This window comes from Urtica dioica, chromosome 2 (genome assembly GCF_054948205.1).
Source record: "Urtica dioica subsp. dioica isolate 48M chromosome 2, U.dioica_male_clone48M_v1_H2, whole genome shotgun sequence".
Taxonomy (NCBI): domain Eukaryota; kingdom Viridiplantae; phylum Streptophyta; class Magnoliopsida; order Rosales; family Urticaceae; genus Urtica; species Urtica dioica.
In genome coordinates this window covers 52,007,574-52,027,873 of record NC_142757.1, presented here as the reverse complement: position 1 = coordinate 52,027,873, position 20,300 = coordinate 52,007,574, and the positions used below count along the sequence as shown (strand labels likewise).

The window sequence follows — 20,300 nt, the reverse complement described above, 5'->3', positions numbered from 1 at the left end:
TCTTTGATGTTTAAAGTTTCACTCAATATTTTAACCTGACCAAAACCCATTCGGTTCACCGAGCATCAACACGCATGCATAAAAACATTTATTATTTCATTTCACCACACACACACACACAAAAAACGACATTTTTATTTGTATAATAAAAATTCACTCAATGGGCAACAAGACTTCATTGGTCCTAAATGGTGGCAAAGTCCAAGGCGGGTTATACCTCGCCAACAAAACCTCTCCGGCCACCTTATACCCGTCCCTCTCCAGCCACTCCCTCAGCCTCGCCGCCTTCTCCGCCACTGCCGCCTCCGTCGCCACTCCGGCGAACCTCACCACCCCGTAACTCCTCTCTCCCTCCTCCCCAATCTCCACCCTCTCGTCCGCCGGCCTCGGCGCCTCCTCCGCTCGCTGGAACTTCGCCGGCAAGAGGAACTGCATCGTCACCTTCGGAGCTCCGGGGTTGGTCAGCACCGGGGCCGTCATGGCGATCTTCTCCGGCCCGGCGTTGTGGGGCTCGCCCATGACGCCGATGTAGTTGGCGAGGAGGCTGAAGCCGCCGTCTCTGTCGCCCTTGAGCTCCGACGGCTCGTACGTCACTTGGGCCGTCACCGACGGAGGGTACTTTCGGATCTCGTACTCCTTTGTCGTTTTCACCGTCTCGTATTTTGGGGTCTCCACGCTTATCTTCCCGAACACCATTCCCATCTTTCTACACTTGTCGTTTCGTTGCCTTGTTTTTCTGATTCGCTTATATGGAAACACTTGTGTTGGAGGCTTGAAGAAGTATCTATATATGTAGATGTGTTGGTCAAGTTTGCTTGAGAAAGGGGTTTGGAATTTTTTATTATTTTTTTTTTTCAAGGCTTTTGGGAATGATTTGAGGCTGGGATTTAAGGCTTTTGTGTGGACTCTATCGATCCACGACTCGTGTCGTGAGTTATTTTTATAGTAGGATTGATGATCACTATAACTCCCATAAACTTAAAATAAAATAATAAGACATGGCTATAACATGAAACATTAATATATTATATATCTTAGACTTATATATCTATGATTACATGATACATCTATAACAAAAAAAAATTATACTGTTTGACTTTCTTTTTAATTTCATTTCAATTTTTTTTTTTTTAAATTAGAGAAATTATAAGAAAATATGCGTTTCTCAAATTGCTTAGCAAAATGGCAATTATTTGAACAGGTTTAAATTAATATTTGTTTCTTTCACTAGTTCATATTTATTTTGTATATTATAACTAGTATGTCATTTAGATGTTTCCTAATTCATTTAAGCTTTTCCTATTTTTAAATACATTATTGATTGAAAGGGTACGAGAAAAAAGCTCGAAAACCATGATTCAAAGAGAAAAACGCATTGAGTCAAACTGTTATTACAATAGAATGGTTACAATAATTGTTCGAAGAAAAGCGCAATGAGTCGAGCAAAAATATTTCGACGATGTGGATTTGAAATCAAACTTTCTACATAAAGAACTTTCTCCACGAGGTTATTGTTGTTGGCCAATATCAAAACGAATCATCCGATCATTTTGGTTAAGTTGGCGACGTTGCCTACTTTTTTCTTGCATAACGAATAGTGTGGTTGTTAAATGACTTTGTATGACGGATTGAAATATTGCTTACCGCAATCGCCCAACACCTTCGATTTTAATGTTAACCTGCGTACCGTCTGAGGTATACCGTGGTATTTGACTAAAGTTAGTTGAATTCTGTGCCGCGAGGTATATAGAAAACGTTAGCGGCTTTCTTTGTTAGCAACAAAATATATATATAAAAAAAAAAATTATGCAGCCAACTAAATACTAAAAAAAGACTAAAATGTAAGGCTATGTTATGTTTTTTAAGAGTCCCACATTACTCAAATATTTCAGCAATAAGAAATTTAAATTCTATAAATATGAAAGAATTTTCTGAGATGTATAGAGCTTGGCCCTTGCTCAATTAAAGCTTGCTTATGGGAGTGCTTCTCCAACTTGAGTTACGTGTAATTGCTCTTAATTCCATGAGAGATCCCTCCACACGTGAAATCGTTCGCCAACGACGATACAAAAATTTTATAAGAACAAATAAATTCAACACAATACTAATGTTTGTCTAATATTGAGACTTTATTAATAAGAAAATGGAAAAACAATGTTGGCTTATGTAAGAGACTCTTTGACGACAGTATGCTATATAATGGTTCAAATAATACAATAAGCATAAGTAGGAAGCTCTTTCTTAAATTGTATAGAAAGTGATCTCAGCTTCGTCGTTGAAATTGGATTATATAGGTAGTGGGGCATGTAGAAGTTAACTTCTCACTTTACTCGTTTTGCTTTTTCTATATTGTCGTTGGTCGAGATAGCAGGGGTTATGGGAAGAGGTGACTTCGTATTTGGACTCCCATCTCGTTGACATTAGTGTTGAAGAACTTGTGTTTATTAGAGATCGTGTCTCCAAGATGGTAGGTTGAGTTGAGAAACTAAGTTGAGACGTCGATTTGGGTCATGCGATGAACATTATTTTTTTTACAACTTAAGAAATACATTGTCCAATGGGAAATAGCCTCAACTAGTAATAATTTTGATAATTTGGATCAAAATAGTAGCACTTATGTTTTTTGACACTTTTACGAGTAACTGTAAACATTTCGTATACAGTTGTAATAAACTGTAGATTTATAAGTCTTTAATTAACAATAATTGTAGATATATAAGTCTACATTTATTATAAAAGCGTCAAAAAATAATTGCTATTAAGTTAAAAGTATTAAAGTTGTTAGAGAGTTTCTTTGCGTCGTCGTAACTATTACAGGCCCAATATGATAGGCCCAATATTGCATTTTAGGGCATGGGCTTCTTACATTTGTAGACCTATCACCTTTATATATTTATACTTCGCTCATCGTCATTCATCAGCCGACTAGACGAGGTAATTTCATTTTATTTAGCGATTTTCGTTTCTTTTTCCATTGAGCTTGTCACTTAGCAATTAGCATCATTGATGAACTTCTACAATTGTTATCCTTGCACTTTGATTTCTAATGAAGAAAACCACGGGAATTTTTGTTCTGAGATGCTTCTTTTTTTATTATATATATATGAACCCGATTTTACTGGATCTATGATGTTTTACAATACTGCGTTATCTATCTGCAATTTCCTTTCGAGGAATTGAAGAAGTTTTTTTTTATACTGAGATCTCAGCTCTTCTGTGTTTATCCAGAACTAGGATTTCGTTTATATTGCAAGTGTTGATTTGAGAGATTGGCGTGGTCATTTATGTAAAATTTAAAATTAAAAGGGCATTGGCGAAAATAAAGGGGAGAGTAGTCAAATGTGGCTCTTCAACGCCTGTGGGTTCTCTGCAGGCTTCCCTGCCGTCGTTGCCCTGTAAATTAAACACGTGGCATCATAGTACGGGTTTTGTGCTTTTTTTTGGGTATTTTTGGATTTTGAAATTTATTTCAGTATTCTAATTTTACCCAAAAGGAATTTATATTCACTAATCCGCCTCCATTAGCCATTTCATTTCTTCAACTTTCTCAACTAATTATTTTACAATTTCGCGCTTTAGTGCGTATTAACTGTTTGATCTATTGCGTAAGTAATTTTAATATTCGATTATAGAAAACTGAATCAGGTGATGAGAAAATAACTGCAACAATATGAATTATTCCATGATTCATGTACTTAAGTCTCTGATGATTTTTTTTCTCAAGTTTTATATTTGTGTCGTTTCTGAATTAGTCTTGCTGATATGATGAGCAACATTTGGTCCGTGTTTCTGATTTAACCGTGAACCGATAAACCAAATTTAGCACTCTGATCTATTTTTTTATTATGTTTTTCAGCAATATCACATTAAATTTTTGGCTCAGTGATTACATGCCTTAACTAGGCAATATACGCTATACCGATAAAGAACATGAGCAGAGCATATTTAAATACATGATGAGAGCCTCAAATTAATCTTCTGTTTTTTTTTTTGTTTTTTTTTTGTGGTTTGACTCTACTCTGCTGTGATGAAGTATGAATTAAATTAACACATGTCAGACTTCGGAGACATTTTTGTCAGTGAGATTAAAAATTCACATTTCCTGAGCATGAGTAGAGTCATTTATTTTACTTGTTTTAAATTGTAATGGAAGTCTAGGTTTTAGCTATAGTGTGACATAAAATTTTGCCCTTCTTTCAGTTCAACAAAGCTGTTGCAAAAATATTTGTAACCCCTTTTTTGGACTAAGAGTGGCAAAAATCTTAATGTGTGTCCCATTAAGCCTATTAGCTTTTACTTTTTCTGTGAAATACAAGTATTCTTGATATATTATAACAAATATCCGATGCTGTTTTAATTAACGTGACATTGTAGTTTGTTAATCGAGATTTTCAGATCTCAATCAAATTTTGTACTAACCTGAAGGGCGTTATTTTGGAGATCATGTCAAGCACCAATAATATCTCGTTTATGCCGATTGTTTATTCGGAGCTTGCCAATATATGCTCAGATGCCAATATGCCATTTATTAGACTTGCCAATACAGCCATTTGGACGAAACAAAGCTTGTACAAGCTCGTAATCGTATATGTAAAGTTTACAATAAAGATGACCTATTTCACAACCTTGTGATAGGCTTTCTCACGTGATGTGATGTGCGTTTATTGGATTTAGTCATTGTCTCGATGTCTCATTATTCTTTGTTGGAAATTCTTCAGTAATGTTGGAAGATTTTGGTGTTTGTATCATTATTGTTTAAAAAATACAACCTTGTTAGAGATTTTCTAATGGAAAACATCCCAAATTGGACAGATTTTTGTATAAACATACCAAAGTGGAGTTAGTGACCGATTCAACAAGTACAAGCCATTCTCGAGCCTCCCTTAAAGAACTACCTGCCTTGTGTTTGTCATTCACCACACAACAATCAAAGCAAAATTCAAATGTATAAAACGTCAATAGAGGTAAGTTTTGAGATGATACATAGGTTCTATTTCTATCTGTGGTATCCAAACATCGCTCTGTAACTAAAGGTTATTGGTCTTCTAAGGTGTTGTGAATATTGTTTTTTTTAAGCATTTACCATTTCCCACAGTGAGTTTTTAGATTCCCTGAATATTTTGAATTCAGGCTTATCGGTCACGACAAAGTCGTTGGTGTAATTTACCATGGCATTTTGAACAACAATAGTGGTGTAAGAGTTGGACTGATTGATTCGAAACTCTTGAGAGTGGCACATTTTGAAGCCGAGCGACGATTATTGGATATTCCAATGGTAAACTCGTTAGAATCGTTCTAATTAGATCTTTATCGGTAATGGTTGTTGACAATAAAAATTGCATTGGCGGTTGTTTCCATATTCGCAAAGAAAATTGTGATCGAGTGATTTCCAATTTTTGTTGTATGAAGATGAACACACGTATTCATTAGAATAAATAAGAACATTGGGAACAAGTTTGAGAAGAAGATTATTGGGAAAGATCTTGAGAGAGAACATTCTCAAGTTGTTCTGATTGATTAATGATTATATCACAAGAGTTGACTAAATTCAATGACATTTGTTTTAACCATAATCATGTAGCAATGGTAGTTAAGAACTAATACAATGTGTCTGGTGTGGAATTCTCATATGATTAGTTCACAATTGTCACTTCGAATAATTTGTCCGTGAGATGAACAGTTTTTCCGTCTGCTCCGGGACGGATCCGAATGCTAAGTACGGCTTACTTCTTAATACTCAGTTTTTAAATTATTAAAATGAAATAAAAAATTAAATTGTATGATCTAAACTCTTTTTTCTGTTTGGTACATTATCATATGTAGAAATAATTTGTAAGAGCTTCTTTAATGCATCCAAAGTAGAGATGAGACAGTGTTCTACAAGATGGAAATACATATGCATTTCCTAGCAGTCATTCAACTTTCAAATACAAATTAACCACTATTCAAAGATGCATTTGTAAATTGATTAAAAAAACGATACATTTGTAAACAATAGCCACGATTTTCTAATTTTTTTTGCTTAATAACCACGATTTTTTTAATTGTGTTGTAATTTTGCTTGTTTATTTTGTACATTTTTTTTAATAAATGCACTAACCACAATTTTTTACTTGGTATAAAATTTTGTTAGTATATTCTCCATAATTTTTATTAAATTATCTAGACACAATTATCTAATAAATGAACTAGCCAAAATTTTGGTACAAATCATAATGTAATATTCCGTTCTAAAAAAATGGCCTACAGTTTCAATAATGAAACTTCTATTCAGTATTATTTGTTTTCTTAAATATTTGTAAGACTAGCGTAATTTGTTATTTGTGTTACACATAATTCTGTACCTAATGTTTACTTAAAATTTTTTGTTTGTGTTACAATTTCGTACTACGCGTCCTCAAACCACCGAGGAATTATGTTTTCTTGAAATGTAAAAAATTAAACATAACTTAAAATCCAATTTTCAAAACAGAACCGTTATTCCTCTAACAAATTCAAACTCAAAATAAGTAATCAAAAATAGGAAATCCCTCCAAATCCTGCCTTATTTGTTCCCTTTCCACCCGTAAATTTAAAAACAAAACTAACAAATAAATACCAAAAAAACGCAATTCTCTGTCTGAGACACAGAGAGAGAGAGAGCGAGCCAATAAACCCAACTCATTTTTTCTATTTCCAATACACGACAACAGAGAGAGAAAAAAAAAACTTTTCTCTCCATTTCTCTCTAGATCTTCCAACACTTCACCGAGAACAAAATGCGAGAGATTCTTCACATCCAAGGAGGCCAATGCGGGAACCAGATCGGAGCCAAGTTCTGGGAGGTGGTTTGCACCGAGCACGGCATCGATTCCACCGGAAGGTACATCGGCGATTCGGATCTCCAATTGGAACGGATTAACGTGTACTACAACGAGGCCGGTGGAGGAAGGTACGTTCCCAGGGCGGTTCTAATGGATCTCGAGCCCGGAACCATGGATAGCATCAGATCCGGGCAGTACGGTCAGATCTTCAGGCCTGACAACTTCGTCTTCGGTCAGTCCGGCGCCGGAAATAATTGGGCCAAGGGGCACTACACCGAAGGCGCTGAGCTCATCGACTCTGTTCTCGACGTCGTTCGCAAGGAGGCTGAGAATTGCGATTGCCTTCAAGGTCTCTCTATCTCTCTCTGATCGCTTTTGTATTGTTTCTCTTGTTCAAGGTTATATAGGAAAGCGTTTAGGCATTACTATTGAATTGACTTAAGAGACTTACTATGTGTTTGATCTGATGAGATTATATCTTGAATTTTGTTTGATTATTCAATGTTGGTTTCCAAGGTTTAACAATTGATTTGAGGTCTTGTTGGATTTTGTTTGATATGGTTTCTGTGGTTATGTTGAGATTATATTGCTTGATTGTGCATTGAATTTGTGTTATCGGGGATTTGTAGGGTTTCAAGTTTGTCACTCTCTTGGAGGAGGGACCGGATCGGGGATGGGCACGCTTCTGATATCGAAGATCAGAGAGGAGTATCCGGACCGAATGATGCTCACATTCTCGGTTTTCCCGTCCCCCAAAGTGTCAGACACCGTCGTCGAGCCCTACAATGCCACGCTCTCCGTTCACCAGCTCGTCGAGAACGCTGACGAGTGCATGGTTCTCGACAACGAGGCTCTTTACGACATTTGTTTCCGTACCCTCAAACTCTCCACGCCCAGCTGTAAGTCTGTTTTATATTTTTGAGCATAGCATTCTTATCACGACCGTTTATCTAGTTGTCAACAGTTACAGATGATAATAGATCGCAGTCAGTTTTTGAATATGTTGGTGGTGGTTATTGAGGTCAATTGTGTCTGTATAAGGTGTTCAAATCATGCTGAAGTAGTCAGCGGTTCATTGATGTTCTGATGCTTTATTTGACAAAAGCGTACTAGAGTCACAGCTGGTTTTTTTTAATCTGTATAATAATATTTGTTATAGGTGATTGAGAACAACTGTTAGTTATAAATCATTCTCGTAATGATGAATAGTTTGCAGGTTTATTGATGTCCAGTGCTTTTGAAATAGTTTGCGGGTCATCGATGTAATCATTAATTCTTCTTGATTAAAGCTTAAAGTTTTTGAAAATTCAAGAGCACTAATTTTTTTTTTTTTTTAAATTTCTTTATTTCTTGAATTGACCTGAACCACTTGATATGGGGAACAATGTCGGGGGGGATGCTCTTTAATACATCACAGTCAGTTTTTGTATCATGAATGAAAATATATTGCTGGTGGTGATTGAGATCAATTGTATCTGTTGTTTAAATTGTTCTGATCATGATGAAATAGTCAGCAGTTTCATTGATGTTCTTATATGTTTAATTTATTTATTTATTTATTTTCCAACATAAGTGTACAAGAGTCGCAGCTTGTTTTTTAATCTGTATCATAATCTTTGTTATAGACGACTGAGAACAACCGTTAATTATAAACCATCTATATTACGACGAATAGTTTGCTGGTCCATTGATGTACTAGTGCTTTTGAAATAGTTTGTGGGTCATCGATGTTATCATTAATTCTTCTTGTTTGTCATTTGATCAAAGCTTTTTAAGTTTTTCAAAATTCAAGAGTGCTAATATTTTTTTATTTTTTTATTGTTTTGTGTGTGACACCAGTCGGTGACCTGAACCACTTGATATCGGCAACGATGTCGGGGGTCACGTGCTGTCTGAGGTTCCCGGGTCAACTGAACTCGGACCTGAGGAAGCTCGCGGTGAACCTCATCCCGTTCCCGCGGCTCCACTTCTTCATGGTGGGGTTCGCTCCCCTGACCTCTCGCGGGTCCCAGCAGTACCGGTCCCTCACCGTGCCCGAGCTGACTCAGCAGATGTGGGACGCGAAGAACATGATGTGCGCGGCGGACCCTCGCCACGGGCGATACCTCACGGCCTCGGCAATGTTCCGAGGCAAAATGAGCACGAAAGAGGTGGACGAGCAGATGATGAACATACAGAACAAGAACTCGTCGTACTTCGTGGAGTGGATCCCGAACAACGTGAAGTCGACGCAGTGCGACGTGCCTCCGACGGGGCTGAAGATGTCGTCGACGTTCATCGGGAACTCGACGTCGATCCAGGAGATGTTCCGGCGCGTCTCGGAGCAGTTCACGGCCATGTTCCGGCGCAAGGCGTTCTTGCACTGGTACACCGGGGAAGGGATGGACGAGATGGAGTTCACCGAGGCCGAGAGCAACATGAACGACCTCGTCTCCGAGTACCAGCAATACCAAGACGCCACAGCCGAGGAAGACGACTACTACGACGAGGAAGAAGAAGCCGAGCACGAACACGAGGAAGAGCATTGATTGATCGATCGATATTAACGGTTTTGTTTGGTGATTCCCTCAACTTCCGGTTGATGGGTTTCTCTCTGGTTTAACTTTCTGCTTTTTTGAATAAGGGCGTGTGTGACAATGAGTGTTAATCATGTATAAGTGTTTGTCTGCTCTGACTTTTAGTTCGAATTGGTCTTTTTATATATAGTAGTACTAAACCCCCCCTTGTGATGATGGATGCTATTTTTTAATGTTAAAATTGAGATTTGGGATTTTTTGGGATATCAATTATTCGTTTGTGCTACAATAATAGAAAATGTCGGCGAGAATGTTTCATTTTACGCAAATGTCGGCGGTTGATGGGAACACCGACGCAAAATCTGTACAGCAAAAATGAGAAGATCTTGCCGGCATTTCCAAACTCTTCGTCAGTTTTCTTCGGATTTCAGGCTTTTAAGTGATTTTCGACAACGAAAAGTGAAAAAGGAGTATTTTTTTTTCTTTTGATTCAAATAAAAAACGCATTTAGTTATTTTGCCTTGCATAGTCCACAAATCTTCAGTCACAATTTATAGGACCGGTTCTAATTTGATCGTTAAAATTGTGTTTGGTAATATCAAAATAACTTTTTCCTTCTACCAGAGTACCAAATGGTATAGGGCAAATACATTTAATATAAATCTTCTCTTTTTCGTTTTATAACACACTTGACTCCCAGCGTACGCAATAGGTAAATAAAACTAGTGGACGAAAGACTTTGGTCAATCTATTTATCTCACACTCCTTGCAAAAAATACAATAATACTAAAAGGGTAATTCAGCTCACAGGAAAAGTTTTGGCCTCGTCTACCATATCATTGAATGTAGCTGAAAACTTAGTTGGTGTATAATTAATAAACGCATTAAAGACATTTCGATTAAAAAAAAACGCATTAAAGACACACACACCAAACCCTACACGGCAAGTCTCACCACCTCAAGAAAACATATCCCACAAAATATCCTCTCAAAGCACTTGCAAAACATCTCAATAATTAGTTCTTCAAACTTCAAAATCCAAAGACTCCAATATGTTCACACAAAAAAAAAAAAAAAAAAAAAAAAAACACAAACAAAACCTACCATTGCTACATTTTTTTTCATGACCAAACGGCATAAATAAAACCCAAAAGACTAAAAAAACATCAATTTACAGCACCAAAATAAAAAAAATTATAATAAAAGACAACTTTTTTTTTTCTTTCTTCCTTATCTTCAAAGTTCAACATAATCAAAGATCTAGTACTTGCTTAGGATTAGGATTTAGGACCATCTTCGACGGCCTTGTCATCTACATAATCCACTTTGAACTTCTTGTACTCAAACTCCACAGACTCTTCAGGCACAACCGGTCTCTTGTTCCCAAACACACTCCACAAATACAACCCCATGAACGCCGTCAGAGCTCCACAAGCCACTCCGAATATCATGGACGCCATGATTTTGGTCACGCAATCTCTCTTCTCCTCCACAATCTTCATCGGCTTCGAATGACGGCCATCCATAGACGACTTGCTCGGATCCAACGGCTGAGAATGCATCGAGTGAGGGACGTGTCTTTGCTCGAACCCCCAAGAGTGGACTGTGCACGAGGAAGAAGAAGAAGAAGAAATTGAAGAGTTCACACCAGCGAAACCCATTAAAGCCTCGTGGTTTGACCAGAGCTTGGACAGGTCAACCGGGTACCAGAACAGAGGGTTGACCGGCTTTGACCCACTGGATTGACTCAGCCTGACTTCTAACCTCTTCGAGCTCGCTTCGTAGTCGATCCAAGCGACGGACTTGTTGTTCCCTCTTCTCAGGGTCAAATCCACGGTCGAAGCGTTTCTAGCTTTGTTTGACTTTGACTCCAAACCAACGGCTTCGATCCCAGCGTGGACTCTCACTAACCCATCGTCATCAGAACCGTGTAAAGTCCCGAACTTTACTGTCAAAATCTTATCTTTCCCATGGCTGCGAAACTCGGTGAGATTGAAATCGCTTGGAAGCAAAAGAAAGGCCAAACCTTGCGAAACTCGGGGATGATTATCGCTACTATTATTCTCTCCCTTGGACGATGGCAGAGAGAAAGAGAAGTGCGTTGAAAACGAGACTGATTTCTGAGGCTTACCTTCGATGAGCTTCATGGGTTCTTTGTAGACGACTCTCCCGGAAGTTCCGAGCTGAATAGCCCCAAACCCATCTCCTCCATTAACGACCAGCTTTGAATCTCCGTAGAAAGCGAGCTTGGGATCTTTACCTCCTCCAAAGTGTGGGAACGAGAACGAGATTGAAGAATTTGAGTCGCTAATAGAAGGTCTGATCACGAGGCATAAAATTGTGAGGAAAAATAAGGCTGAGATAGGAATGGAAATGGGTGAGCAAGCCATGGCTTGAAATGAGGTCGGAATTGAAATCTAGTGAAGCTGGAAGAACAAAGGTTTTAGCTCATCTGGGTATTGTTGTGTTGTGTTTGTTTAAAGGTGAGATTTTTTTTTTCCTAGTTAGGGTTTGAGAGTTGAAGAAGAGAAATGGAGAGAGCATTGGGAAGAAAGTAAAGAATATTTTGGTTGTGGGGGTTGGCTTGGAGGTTGTGAAAATTTAATACAGTCTCTCACTCTTCTTTTTCTTGGTTCTGCAAAATTAGGAAAAAGGAAGAATTTAAAAAATAAAAAACAATCTTCCATACATTCACTTTCCTTTTCCAGTGCGTTGATGGCCATGAGTGAGTGAGTGGGATTAATATAATAGAGGCATTCTTGCTTTAGTGCCCTTGTTCTTTTTTGTGTTTTGTTTTATAGGTGCCTAAAGCAAAAATTAACTCATTTGTCGTTTCATGTCCACGTTAATATTTAATAGGGAAAAAAAAAACTGACAGTCAACTTTATGATTAGATAGTCATGCCGACTCATTACCAAAAGAAATTTCATAAGCTAGATTTCACAAGTAGCTAAATATCAAAGATATATACCTTAGTTTCAAAATATCTACAAATGAACGGTTGTGCATAAAAAAAGACAAAAATACCATTCAAAGCAAATAAAACATTTTTTTTTGTTTAAATTTCATATCTTATCGTAACCTATCATACTTCATCGTATCCTATTGTAACCATCGTATCTCATCGTAAATTATTTTAAGTGAACATCAATTTCATGGTAAACATCGGTTGAAATTCGTCATATTCTATCGTATTCCATTGTAATATATGTGAAATTACAGATTTTTCTACACTAGATCTAACATCCTAAATCATTATATAAAAATAGATCACTAAATGAATTTAAGATGACTAAATAAGTGGGCTTACCTATTATTCAACGAAAATACACGAAATCAACCGACGTAGAATGATTTGAGGGTGGTTTGAGAGTTAGAGAGAGGGAGAATAGAGGAAATGAGGAAAATTAGAGAGAAAGATGGTTAAATAGGCTGAAATGATATTTTATCTTTTTTTTTTGTCAAAAATTCATTTTTATATATTTTACAACTAAGAGGTCCGTTCTTGATATTTCATAACTTATGAGGTCTATTTTATGAAATTTCTCCTACCAAAACTCTATTATATTATATGATATTGTTGAAGTTTTTCAATGTTAAAACTTTGAAATTAAATATATAGCTTTTATGTTAAATAAATAATAGTACACTAGATTTAATATAACACTATTCATTTGATATAAAAATTACATTAAATATTACTTTAATTTACTTAATTCATTATTCGTAATAAAAAAATATATATTTTAGTTGATCCAAACTTAATTTATTTATTTTTTATTGTTTGAAATTTTATTCATAAATTTAATACAATCACGGTATTAATACTACAAGAAAGTGGCTGGTTTTTAGATAAATTTATTTATTTAGAAAAAAGACAATGATTATTTTGTGACAATGTTGTCACAAAATATTCAATATGATAAAATCTGTCACAGTAATAACTTTACATGATAATATCATAAATAATAACAAAATCGCCATCGTTTGTCCATCTCCCTTATTTTGACCCTATAAGTCAAATACAAGACAAACACTAAGGGCATGTTTGGTTTAAAATAAAAAATGGAATGTTAATGGCAATGGGAATGATAATGGCAATGACAATGGAATGGTATTATATTTTTTTGTTTGGTTTGTAATATTAACTCCAAAAGAATGGAAAGTAAAATTTACCATATTACCATTTTCATAACTTTACCAACTTTATCTTTTTTATCACTACCACTTCGTCTTCTTCTCAGCATGGACTGATACAGTAAAACAAGATGAACTAAAATGGACTTTAAACCATATTTCTCAATAAAACTTCAAATCCATTGTCTATTTAGGAGAATAATCTGAGGGCCCGATTTTTTTTCCCTTTCATTGGGTGTTGTGCAGGCAAAACCAATTTCAATTTTTTTGGATCTTTACTGGTTAATCTCCCATGCCTAACAATTTCCATACACAAACTCGACAAAACAATCGATAAAAGAAAAAAATGAAAATATGTTGAAATCGCTTTGCGTTCATCTATGAACCTACTCTAGACTACTCGTCTCCGTCGTCTTCATCGTCGGCGTCGCATCTTCTCCGGCAAGAGAACGGCGGCGAAGGCGGGTGGTGCCGAATGTCTCGTCAAAGACCTTCACAACCTCCCATATCAAAGTTACCATTTGCGGTGGCTCGGCTGTCGACGGCGCCTTCGAGATCCCTCCGGCGTCAATCTTCACTGTCGCCGCCCTGGGAATGATCGTCTCCGTCGTGCTCTACGAGAAGGCGCTCGTTTTAGTTTTAGATTACAAATATAAATATATATTAAATGATATAAAAGGTCAGTTTGGGAAGAATATTTCATTACACGGTGGAATGGTTCATTCATCCCAATTTATAAAGAATCAAATTAATGCAATGATCATTCCGTATAATGATGATTACCTCATTTAAAAATGAATCAAATAAAAGAATAATAAATTTAAGGAATCCATTCCATTCCATTCCCTTAAAAAGTCACCAACCAAACATACCCTAACTTCCTATCCTACCGTATAAGAAGCTCCACCACAAGATCTTATTTTGTTGCAATACTACTAGAGAGTACATACTCCAATCAAGTTCAAAGACATAACTTACTAGCCTTCTTTTTAGTTGCTAAAAGACAATCGATAAAATTAAAAAATATATGTAATGATTTTTTGTCGTCCAATAAATAATAAGGGGTAATGGCCCTGCTACCTCCAAAACCTTTATTTTATGGTGTATTCTTAACCGTTAAAATCGAGCACCAATGTTCTTTATCTTAAAATTTAATTCCTTACATTGACACACTTACATAATTTTAACACGTGAAAAACTATATTCGCCTATGTTGGACGACTAACTAACAACACATTATTGGTGTTAATATAAAAGTATGCTTAATTGACTTTGATTTAGCATATTATAAGCGAAACTAAACAACAAAAAACATTTGGCATGCATACTTAGAAATATTTGACCATAAAACATATCGAGTTTGAGAAGCACTTGATAGCTATAGTAACACGTGGTAAGGTCAATAATTTGGAGGAGTCAAATAAAAATAAGAGAAATACTTAAAATGTATGGACACAAGATGCTTAAGTATGGAGAGCATTGGCTTTATGCTCGTCATTATTTGCTCTTTGTCCATGGACTATATTGACAAGCTCATGTGATTATGTCAATGCCTTGATGTAAAAATTAATATAAATATCTCTAGCACGGAGGAATTGAAAAAAGGCTCCCTTATTTTTATCAAAATAAAAATGTATAATCACTATTATATACAACAATATGTATCCGTCAATTTTATTAAAAAAAAAATGATATAAATTGTGTAGATATACTCTCATTACTCAATTCAATAGACAATTGTTAGCAACACAACTTTCAAATTAAAAGTGTTACTCACTACTTTGTTATAGTACCCTAAAACAAGAGAACATAGGAGTTGTTTTCCTCAATCTTAAAACCAAAAGTATATTGTATCCCTGCAATGAAAAATGCTGTAACAATCTGTATTATTTTATTTCAGTGTATTATTTCTTTTTCGTTTTCAATTTTAACATATGCTACATGGTTTCCTAAACTAGTAAGAAAGAACATAGATTGGTTTGGTATAAAATTTCAATGTCGGCGTTAAGAGAAGATATTTCAAAAGCAGGGACTAAAAGAAGGGGTATCAATGTAAATAAGCAAAACTGATTTGAGGATCTTCACTGAAGTTGGTCGAGTCAAATGTGAAAATATTTTCTAAGACCTTTTATGTAATTTTTCTTCAGTTACATTTTCCATGTATTCCTTGACTACGGACTACGGACAACTGTAAACTTATTTATTATTAATATTATTATTCGAAAGATAGAGCAAAAGCAATGATATATATTGAGTACCCAAATATGCAACAAACCTACTCAACTTTTGGATTTAGAAAAGACAGCTGTGCAAAAAAAAAGGCGACTGAGTGTGCGTAATTTAAAATAAAAAAATAAAAAAAAAATCTTATAGCTGATGTGGGATTCCCACTATGCACTTGCCACTTTTCACTTTAGTTTTCTTTTTGTAATGGAAAAAGGTTTTAGTGTGAGTTGGGTTTTTGAGAATTTCAGAATCTGAGATAGAGATGAGATGAGTGAGAAACTATTGGATTTTGGTTTTTGGGGACCATTTTGAGAGTATAGCAACTGTTTGACAAACACCAAACAGAGAGTGTTGTGTTTTCTCTGTCTAATACTTCACCATCGCTAACGCTTTCTTGCTCCCAAAAAATAAAATAAAAAACGCATGCTTCTCCATTAAATTATATTAAAATAGGTAAGTAGACTTTACTTTAATCCCTTGCTGTAAATCTCAATAGTTGGAGGAAAACTATTTTCGAGAACATACATCGGACGGAATAAAATATTTTTTTCAGGAATAATTTTTTTTTTTCAGGAATTAAATATGAAAGAAATCATAAAATTTCCACGGATGAACAATTTATTTTATTTTTTCAACGAAATGTTATATTTCCTTTTTTTTTCATATTGATTATCCATGTTTCTGAACACGGTATCCCAAAAAATATTGCTAGTGTATTCTACAAATCTTAAAATTTTATGCAAGTGTAAATATAGATAAACATGAAATTTATACAATAAATATATTTTAAAAAAAAGAATGAAAAGATGATGATAAGAACAAGGAAATAATCCAAATTTTAATGCGATATTAAAACATTATTGCGCGCAAATACGTAGGGGATAATAATAAAATTGTGATAATTTAATTTTTTTTTTTTTTTACCGAAATACATTATTGTTTATCAAGTTCGTCAACAAACACAGTTGTATATTGACATGTTTGTTGATAATCACGGTTATTTATGTTTTGATATAATCTCAATATTTAAAGATATCACTAATATAATAATTGAAAAGGTAAAGATAATTTAGAAATAACAAAGGATTCCAAATATGGTTTGTATTGGATACCAAAACTTGAGATAAAATAAATACCAATCTTACGCCTCCAACTAACTTGTGTCATGTAAATATGTCATTGAAATCTCTCCGAGTAAGTCTAAATGAAAATACTCGATGAAAGAGTGCCTATAAATTTTATTGATAATACTATGAAAAAAAAACGATACTAATTGATGGTTACTTTAAAAAATCAAGTTCAATATAATTTATGAGGTCGATATTGACTATTGTTTTGTGAGCTTGTCTTGAATGTAGAATTTCGATATTTTCCGACCGTCTCAAAACATAGACCATCTCAAAAGCTAAATAGCAATGCCTACCGTTGATAAAAATGATATATATATATATATATATATATATATATATATATATATATATTAAGAAAATTGATATGGTAATCGCATCTAAATAAATAGACCGTATATAATGTAGCTAAATAGCAAATGTACGTCTATTATTGAGTAAATAGCATTTAAAATATGCTGTTGATTCTGAGATGACACAATAAATGCAAAGGTGAAAGGTTTGGGGGTTGATTTTATTATATTTGCGCACAGACACTTTGAAAACCTAATATTTGGACATTAATTGTTATGTGTATATATATGCACATATATAATTACAACTTACAAGCGTACCAGTTTCTCTGCTCTTGCATTGAATGATCTTTTACCAATGAAACACAGTTACACAGATGAGCATTAACTCTTCAAGTGCTTTGATTCGTGACACAATCAATTGGTCGCAAAAAAGCTATAAAACAAATAATAATACAAAATATGGACCCACTTTCGTGGATTATTTTCCATTGGTTTTGGTAGTTTCTCATCTCATCTCTCACCATCCTTGGACCCCAAAGAATTCAATTTTGAACTTTAATTAATTCGTGGATTGTGACGATGGATGAAGAAATTGACGGAAAACAGAAGGATAGTTTTTGCTTGGAAAAATTAAAAAGGTTGTTACACTTGTTCTTGTTGGAATTTTGTGATGTTGTAGAGATTCTATACACACCTGTTTTCCATTTCCAATACCAATTTTTTTTATGTGAGACAAATTTCCAATATTTGACCATCTGAAAAAAAAAGTTATAAGAAATGTTTGTTTGAAAGCACTGTTGGAATTTTTTTTTGTGAATTGCTTTTTTCCCTTTTATGCATCATGACATGCTTGTAAAAATATATTTGAATTTGAAACTTCCATACTAAAAATAAAATAAAATAGACAAGTCTAAATATCAATTTCTGATAGCCCTCATCAACATATGAAAGAAAATGCTGATAGCTACACTTCAGGGAATAAACTATAGCCTTTAAAACATTGAGGCTATTCATATGCATTAAAGTGAGATGAAAATAAAATAAGAAAACAACCTTTTGTTTGTTTTAGCTTTTTAGTATGGGAAGACAAGAGGATATATTGAATTCTCTTCCAACAAACAAAGAACTTTAGCTTTCAAAAAATAAAAATGAAAATAACGTCACTATTAGATAAGATAAAATATATATATAAAAAGTTAAATAAAAGAAAGATAACGAAAAAATTGATAAATGTTGTGAAAAAACTCCCAAAAAATTCCCTTACTTTTACTCATTAGCACATATTTTTCTTGGTCAACACAAAATAGAATCCAAGTTTCAAATTTTAGCAATGAAAATGTTACAATGGTAGATAATTTGAGCTAAAGAGCCTTAGTCAACTCTGTATACATCTGCTAAAAAGGTTCAAATTGAGAGATCGACGATCATTTATAAAAAAGAACATATTGAATTCATAAGCTAACGAAAACCACCGAGTAATCAAACAAATACCAGAATGTGGTCGCAAACTTCTAAAATAATCGTCCAAACCCCAAGGTGCGACAATTATTACAATAACAAATCGAACTAAAGTCGTGTAGTCGACGGTTATGAACGTGTAACTGCTAAACATGGACAATCCGACTAAACAAAAATATCATCACAAAGAACCTATTATTTTGTGACAAACGTTGTCACAAAATTGAGTGTTGGTTTGTGGTAATATTCCTATTATTTTGTGACAAACGTTGTAACAAAAGTGAGTGTTGGTTTGTGGTAATATTGTCACAGAATAGTCATATACACCCCTCAACTCACTTTTTCACGTGTATACTAACAGTTTAACGACCAATGATTCATTATTTATGAGTATGACCAATGAAAACAAATACACAAACGGTCTCTATAAGCCTAATGTGTTAGTTTCGTAAAAACGGTTTTTTGATTTAAATCCGTTCGGTTTAATCCATTTATTGTTCGTTTGCAACTTATTACATGAACATGAACATGAACGAGACCATTTAAAACTAATGAACTTAATATGTTAAACTATGCGTACTCGTTGTGAAAAATAGTATATATATGTGTGTGTGTGTGTAATATATATATATATATATATATATATACATATCTATATATACATACATATCTATATATATATATATGCGCTAGTAGGACCATTATCTTTATTATTGGAGAGGATTTTTCTGACGAGTACTGGGATTATCTTATTGAAATTGCTGGCACATTTAATAGGAATTGCCTTAAAAAGTTCTCATCATGTTAGGACCACCATAGGATGTGACAGACAATTAACCAATTTATAAATAAATAGCGAAGCAAAGAAAATAAATTGCAAGTAGTCTATATAGAAGTTATTGGCCGCTGTGGAACTCGTAAATATATAAATAAAGGTAATAATTTATCTCAAAATATGTACATCTATATTGGCATCGTTTGGCATAGCTTTGTTTTAAAAAAAAACGCTTTTAGATTCAGTTTTTGGAAAAAACTGTTTTTTTAAAAAACTGACAGGTGTTTGGTAAACTGTTTATAAAACAGTTGTTGCTGGTAACAAAAGCTGATTTTGCGTTTGGTAAAATAAATATATTATAGTAAAAAGACTAAAATAGACATAAAATAAATATTTAACAGTGCTATGGATAATCACGTGAGGATATTAAAGTAATTTTATATCAAATACAAAAACGCTTTTTCTAAAAGCTAAGATTCGTAGCTTTTGTGACTCATGTACAATTTTTAAAATCGCTTTTGAAATTTTTACTAAAAACTGCTTTACCAAACAGTAATATTGCAGTTTGGTTTTTGCTAACAGCAAAAACAGGCTTAAAAAAGCTGTGTCAAACACGCCCATTATATATATATTATATATATATATATATATATATATATATATATATATATATATGTGATACCTAGGATAGCCCAGTGGTAATTCCACAACACCTCCTGTGTGGAGGTCGTGAGTTCAATCTTCAAAAAAATATATATATATGCAAAATAAGCTATTGGGGTTCTCAAAAACTCTGGTGGATTTCGCTTAAAAAGATTACAAAGATTCTCACTTTGCATTAACCCCATAAAAATAGTCAACATGTAACGGTTCAGTGCACGCTTGTTCTAGTATTTTGACCAATATCTACCTGCTGTTTAAATTGGGAAATTACCCACCTAGTTCTCTTTATTTATCTACAA

The 20,300-nt window shown here is 34.4% G+C and overlaps 3 protein-coding genes and 5 non-coding genes across 8 annotated transcripts; 6 read left to right on the top strand and 2 right to left on the bottom strand.

Moving 5' to 3' along the window:
* Positions 1-95: 95 nt before the first annotated feature.
* On the bottom strand, positions 96-890 carry SOUL-1 (SOUL heme-binding family protein). Its single transcript, XM_089606473.1, has one exon. The coding sequence runs from the start codon at positions 700-702 to the stop codon at positions 154-156; it is 549 nt and encodes a 182-aa protein (XP_089462599.1). The 5' UTR covers positions 703-890; the 3' UTR covers positions 96-153.
* Positions 891-2,994: 2,104 nt separating this feature from the next.
* Positions 2,995-3,084, top strand: LOC149405499 (small nucleolar RNA snoR26). Its single transcript, XR_016295952.1, has one exon. It is a non-coding gene; the product is annotated as a small nucleolar RNA snoR26 (small nucleolar RNA).
* A 34-nt stretch (positions 3,085-3,118) lies between these two features.
* On the top strand, positions 3,119-3,209 carry LOC149405498 (small nucleolar RNA snoR27). The gene has a single exon (XR_016295949.1). It is a non-coding gene; the product is annotated as a small nucleolar RNA snoR27 (small nucleolar RNA).
* A 429-nt stretch (positions 3,210-3,638) lies between these two features.
* LOC149405497 (small nucleolar RNA Z199) lies at positions 3,639-3,712 on the top strand. Its single transcript, XR_016295938.1, has one exon. It is a non-coding gene; the product is annotated as a small nucleolar RNA Z199 (small nucleolar RNA).
* Positions 3,713-3,876: 164 nt separating this feature from the next.
* LOC149405496 (small nucleolar RNA U54) lies at positions 3,877-3,965 on the top strand. The gene has a single exon (XR_016295937.1). It is a non-coding gene; the product is annotated as a small nucleolar RNA U54 (small nucleolar RNA).
* Positions 3,966-4,017: 52 nt separating this feature from the next.
* Positions 4,018-4,113, top strand: LOC149405495 (small nucleolar RNA R64/Z200 family). The gene has a single exon (XR_016295946.1). It is a non-coding gene; the product is annotated as a small nucleolar RNA R64/Z200 family (small nucleolar RNA).
* A 2,473-nt stretch (positions 4,114-6,586) lies between these two features.
* LOC149405494 (tubulin beta-7 chain-like) lies at positions 6,587-9,589 on the top strand. Its single transcript, XM_089607241.1, has 3 exons — positions 6,587-7,152; positions 7,433-7,702; positions 8,643-9,589. Exons 1-3 carry the CDS (start codon positions 6,759-6,761, stop codon positions 9,329-9,331), a joined length of 1,353 nt encoding a protein of 450 aa, XP_089463367.1. The 5' UTR covers positions 6,587-6,758; the 3' UTR covers positions 9,332-9,589.
* A 478-nt stretch (positions 9,590-10,067) lies between these two features.
* Positions 10,068-12,063, bottom strand: LOC149405493 (putative L-type lectin-domain containing receptor kinase S.7). The gene has a single exon (XM_089607240.1). It carries the CDS (start codon positions 11,707-11,709, stop codon positions 10,597-10,599), a length of 1,113 nt encoding a protein of 370 aa, XP_089463366.1. The 5' UTR covers positions 11,710-12,063; the 3' UTR covers positions 10,068-10,596.
* Positions 12,064-20,300: the final 8,237 nt, after the last annotated feature.

Bases quoted from the DNA above. Each gene is read 5' to 3' on its own strand.
- SOUL-1 (XM_089606473.1), bottom strand. From the start codon at position 702: ATGGGAATGGTGTTCGGGAAGATAAGCGTGGAGACCCCAAAATACGAG.
- LOC149405494 (XM_089607241.1), top strand. From the start codon at position 6,759: ATGCGAGAGATTCTTCACATCCAAGGAGGCCAATGCGGGAACCAGATC. The intron at 7,153-7,432 runs GTCTCTCTATCT...GGGGATTTGTAG, and splicing joins GAATTGCGATTGCCTTCAAG to GGTTTCAAGTTTGTCACTCT. The intron at 7,703-8,642 runs GTAAGTCTGTTT...GTGTGACACCAG, and splicing joins CAAACTCTCCACGCCCAGCT to TCGGTGACCTGAACCACTTG.
- LOC149405493 (XM_089607240.1), bottom strand. From the start codon at position 11,709: ATGGCTTGCTCACCCATTTCCATTCCTATCTCAGCCTTATTTTTCCTC.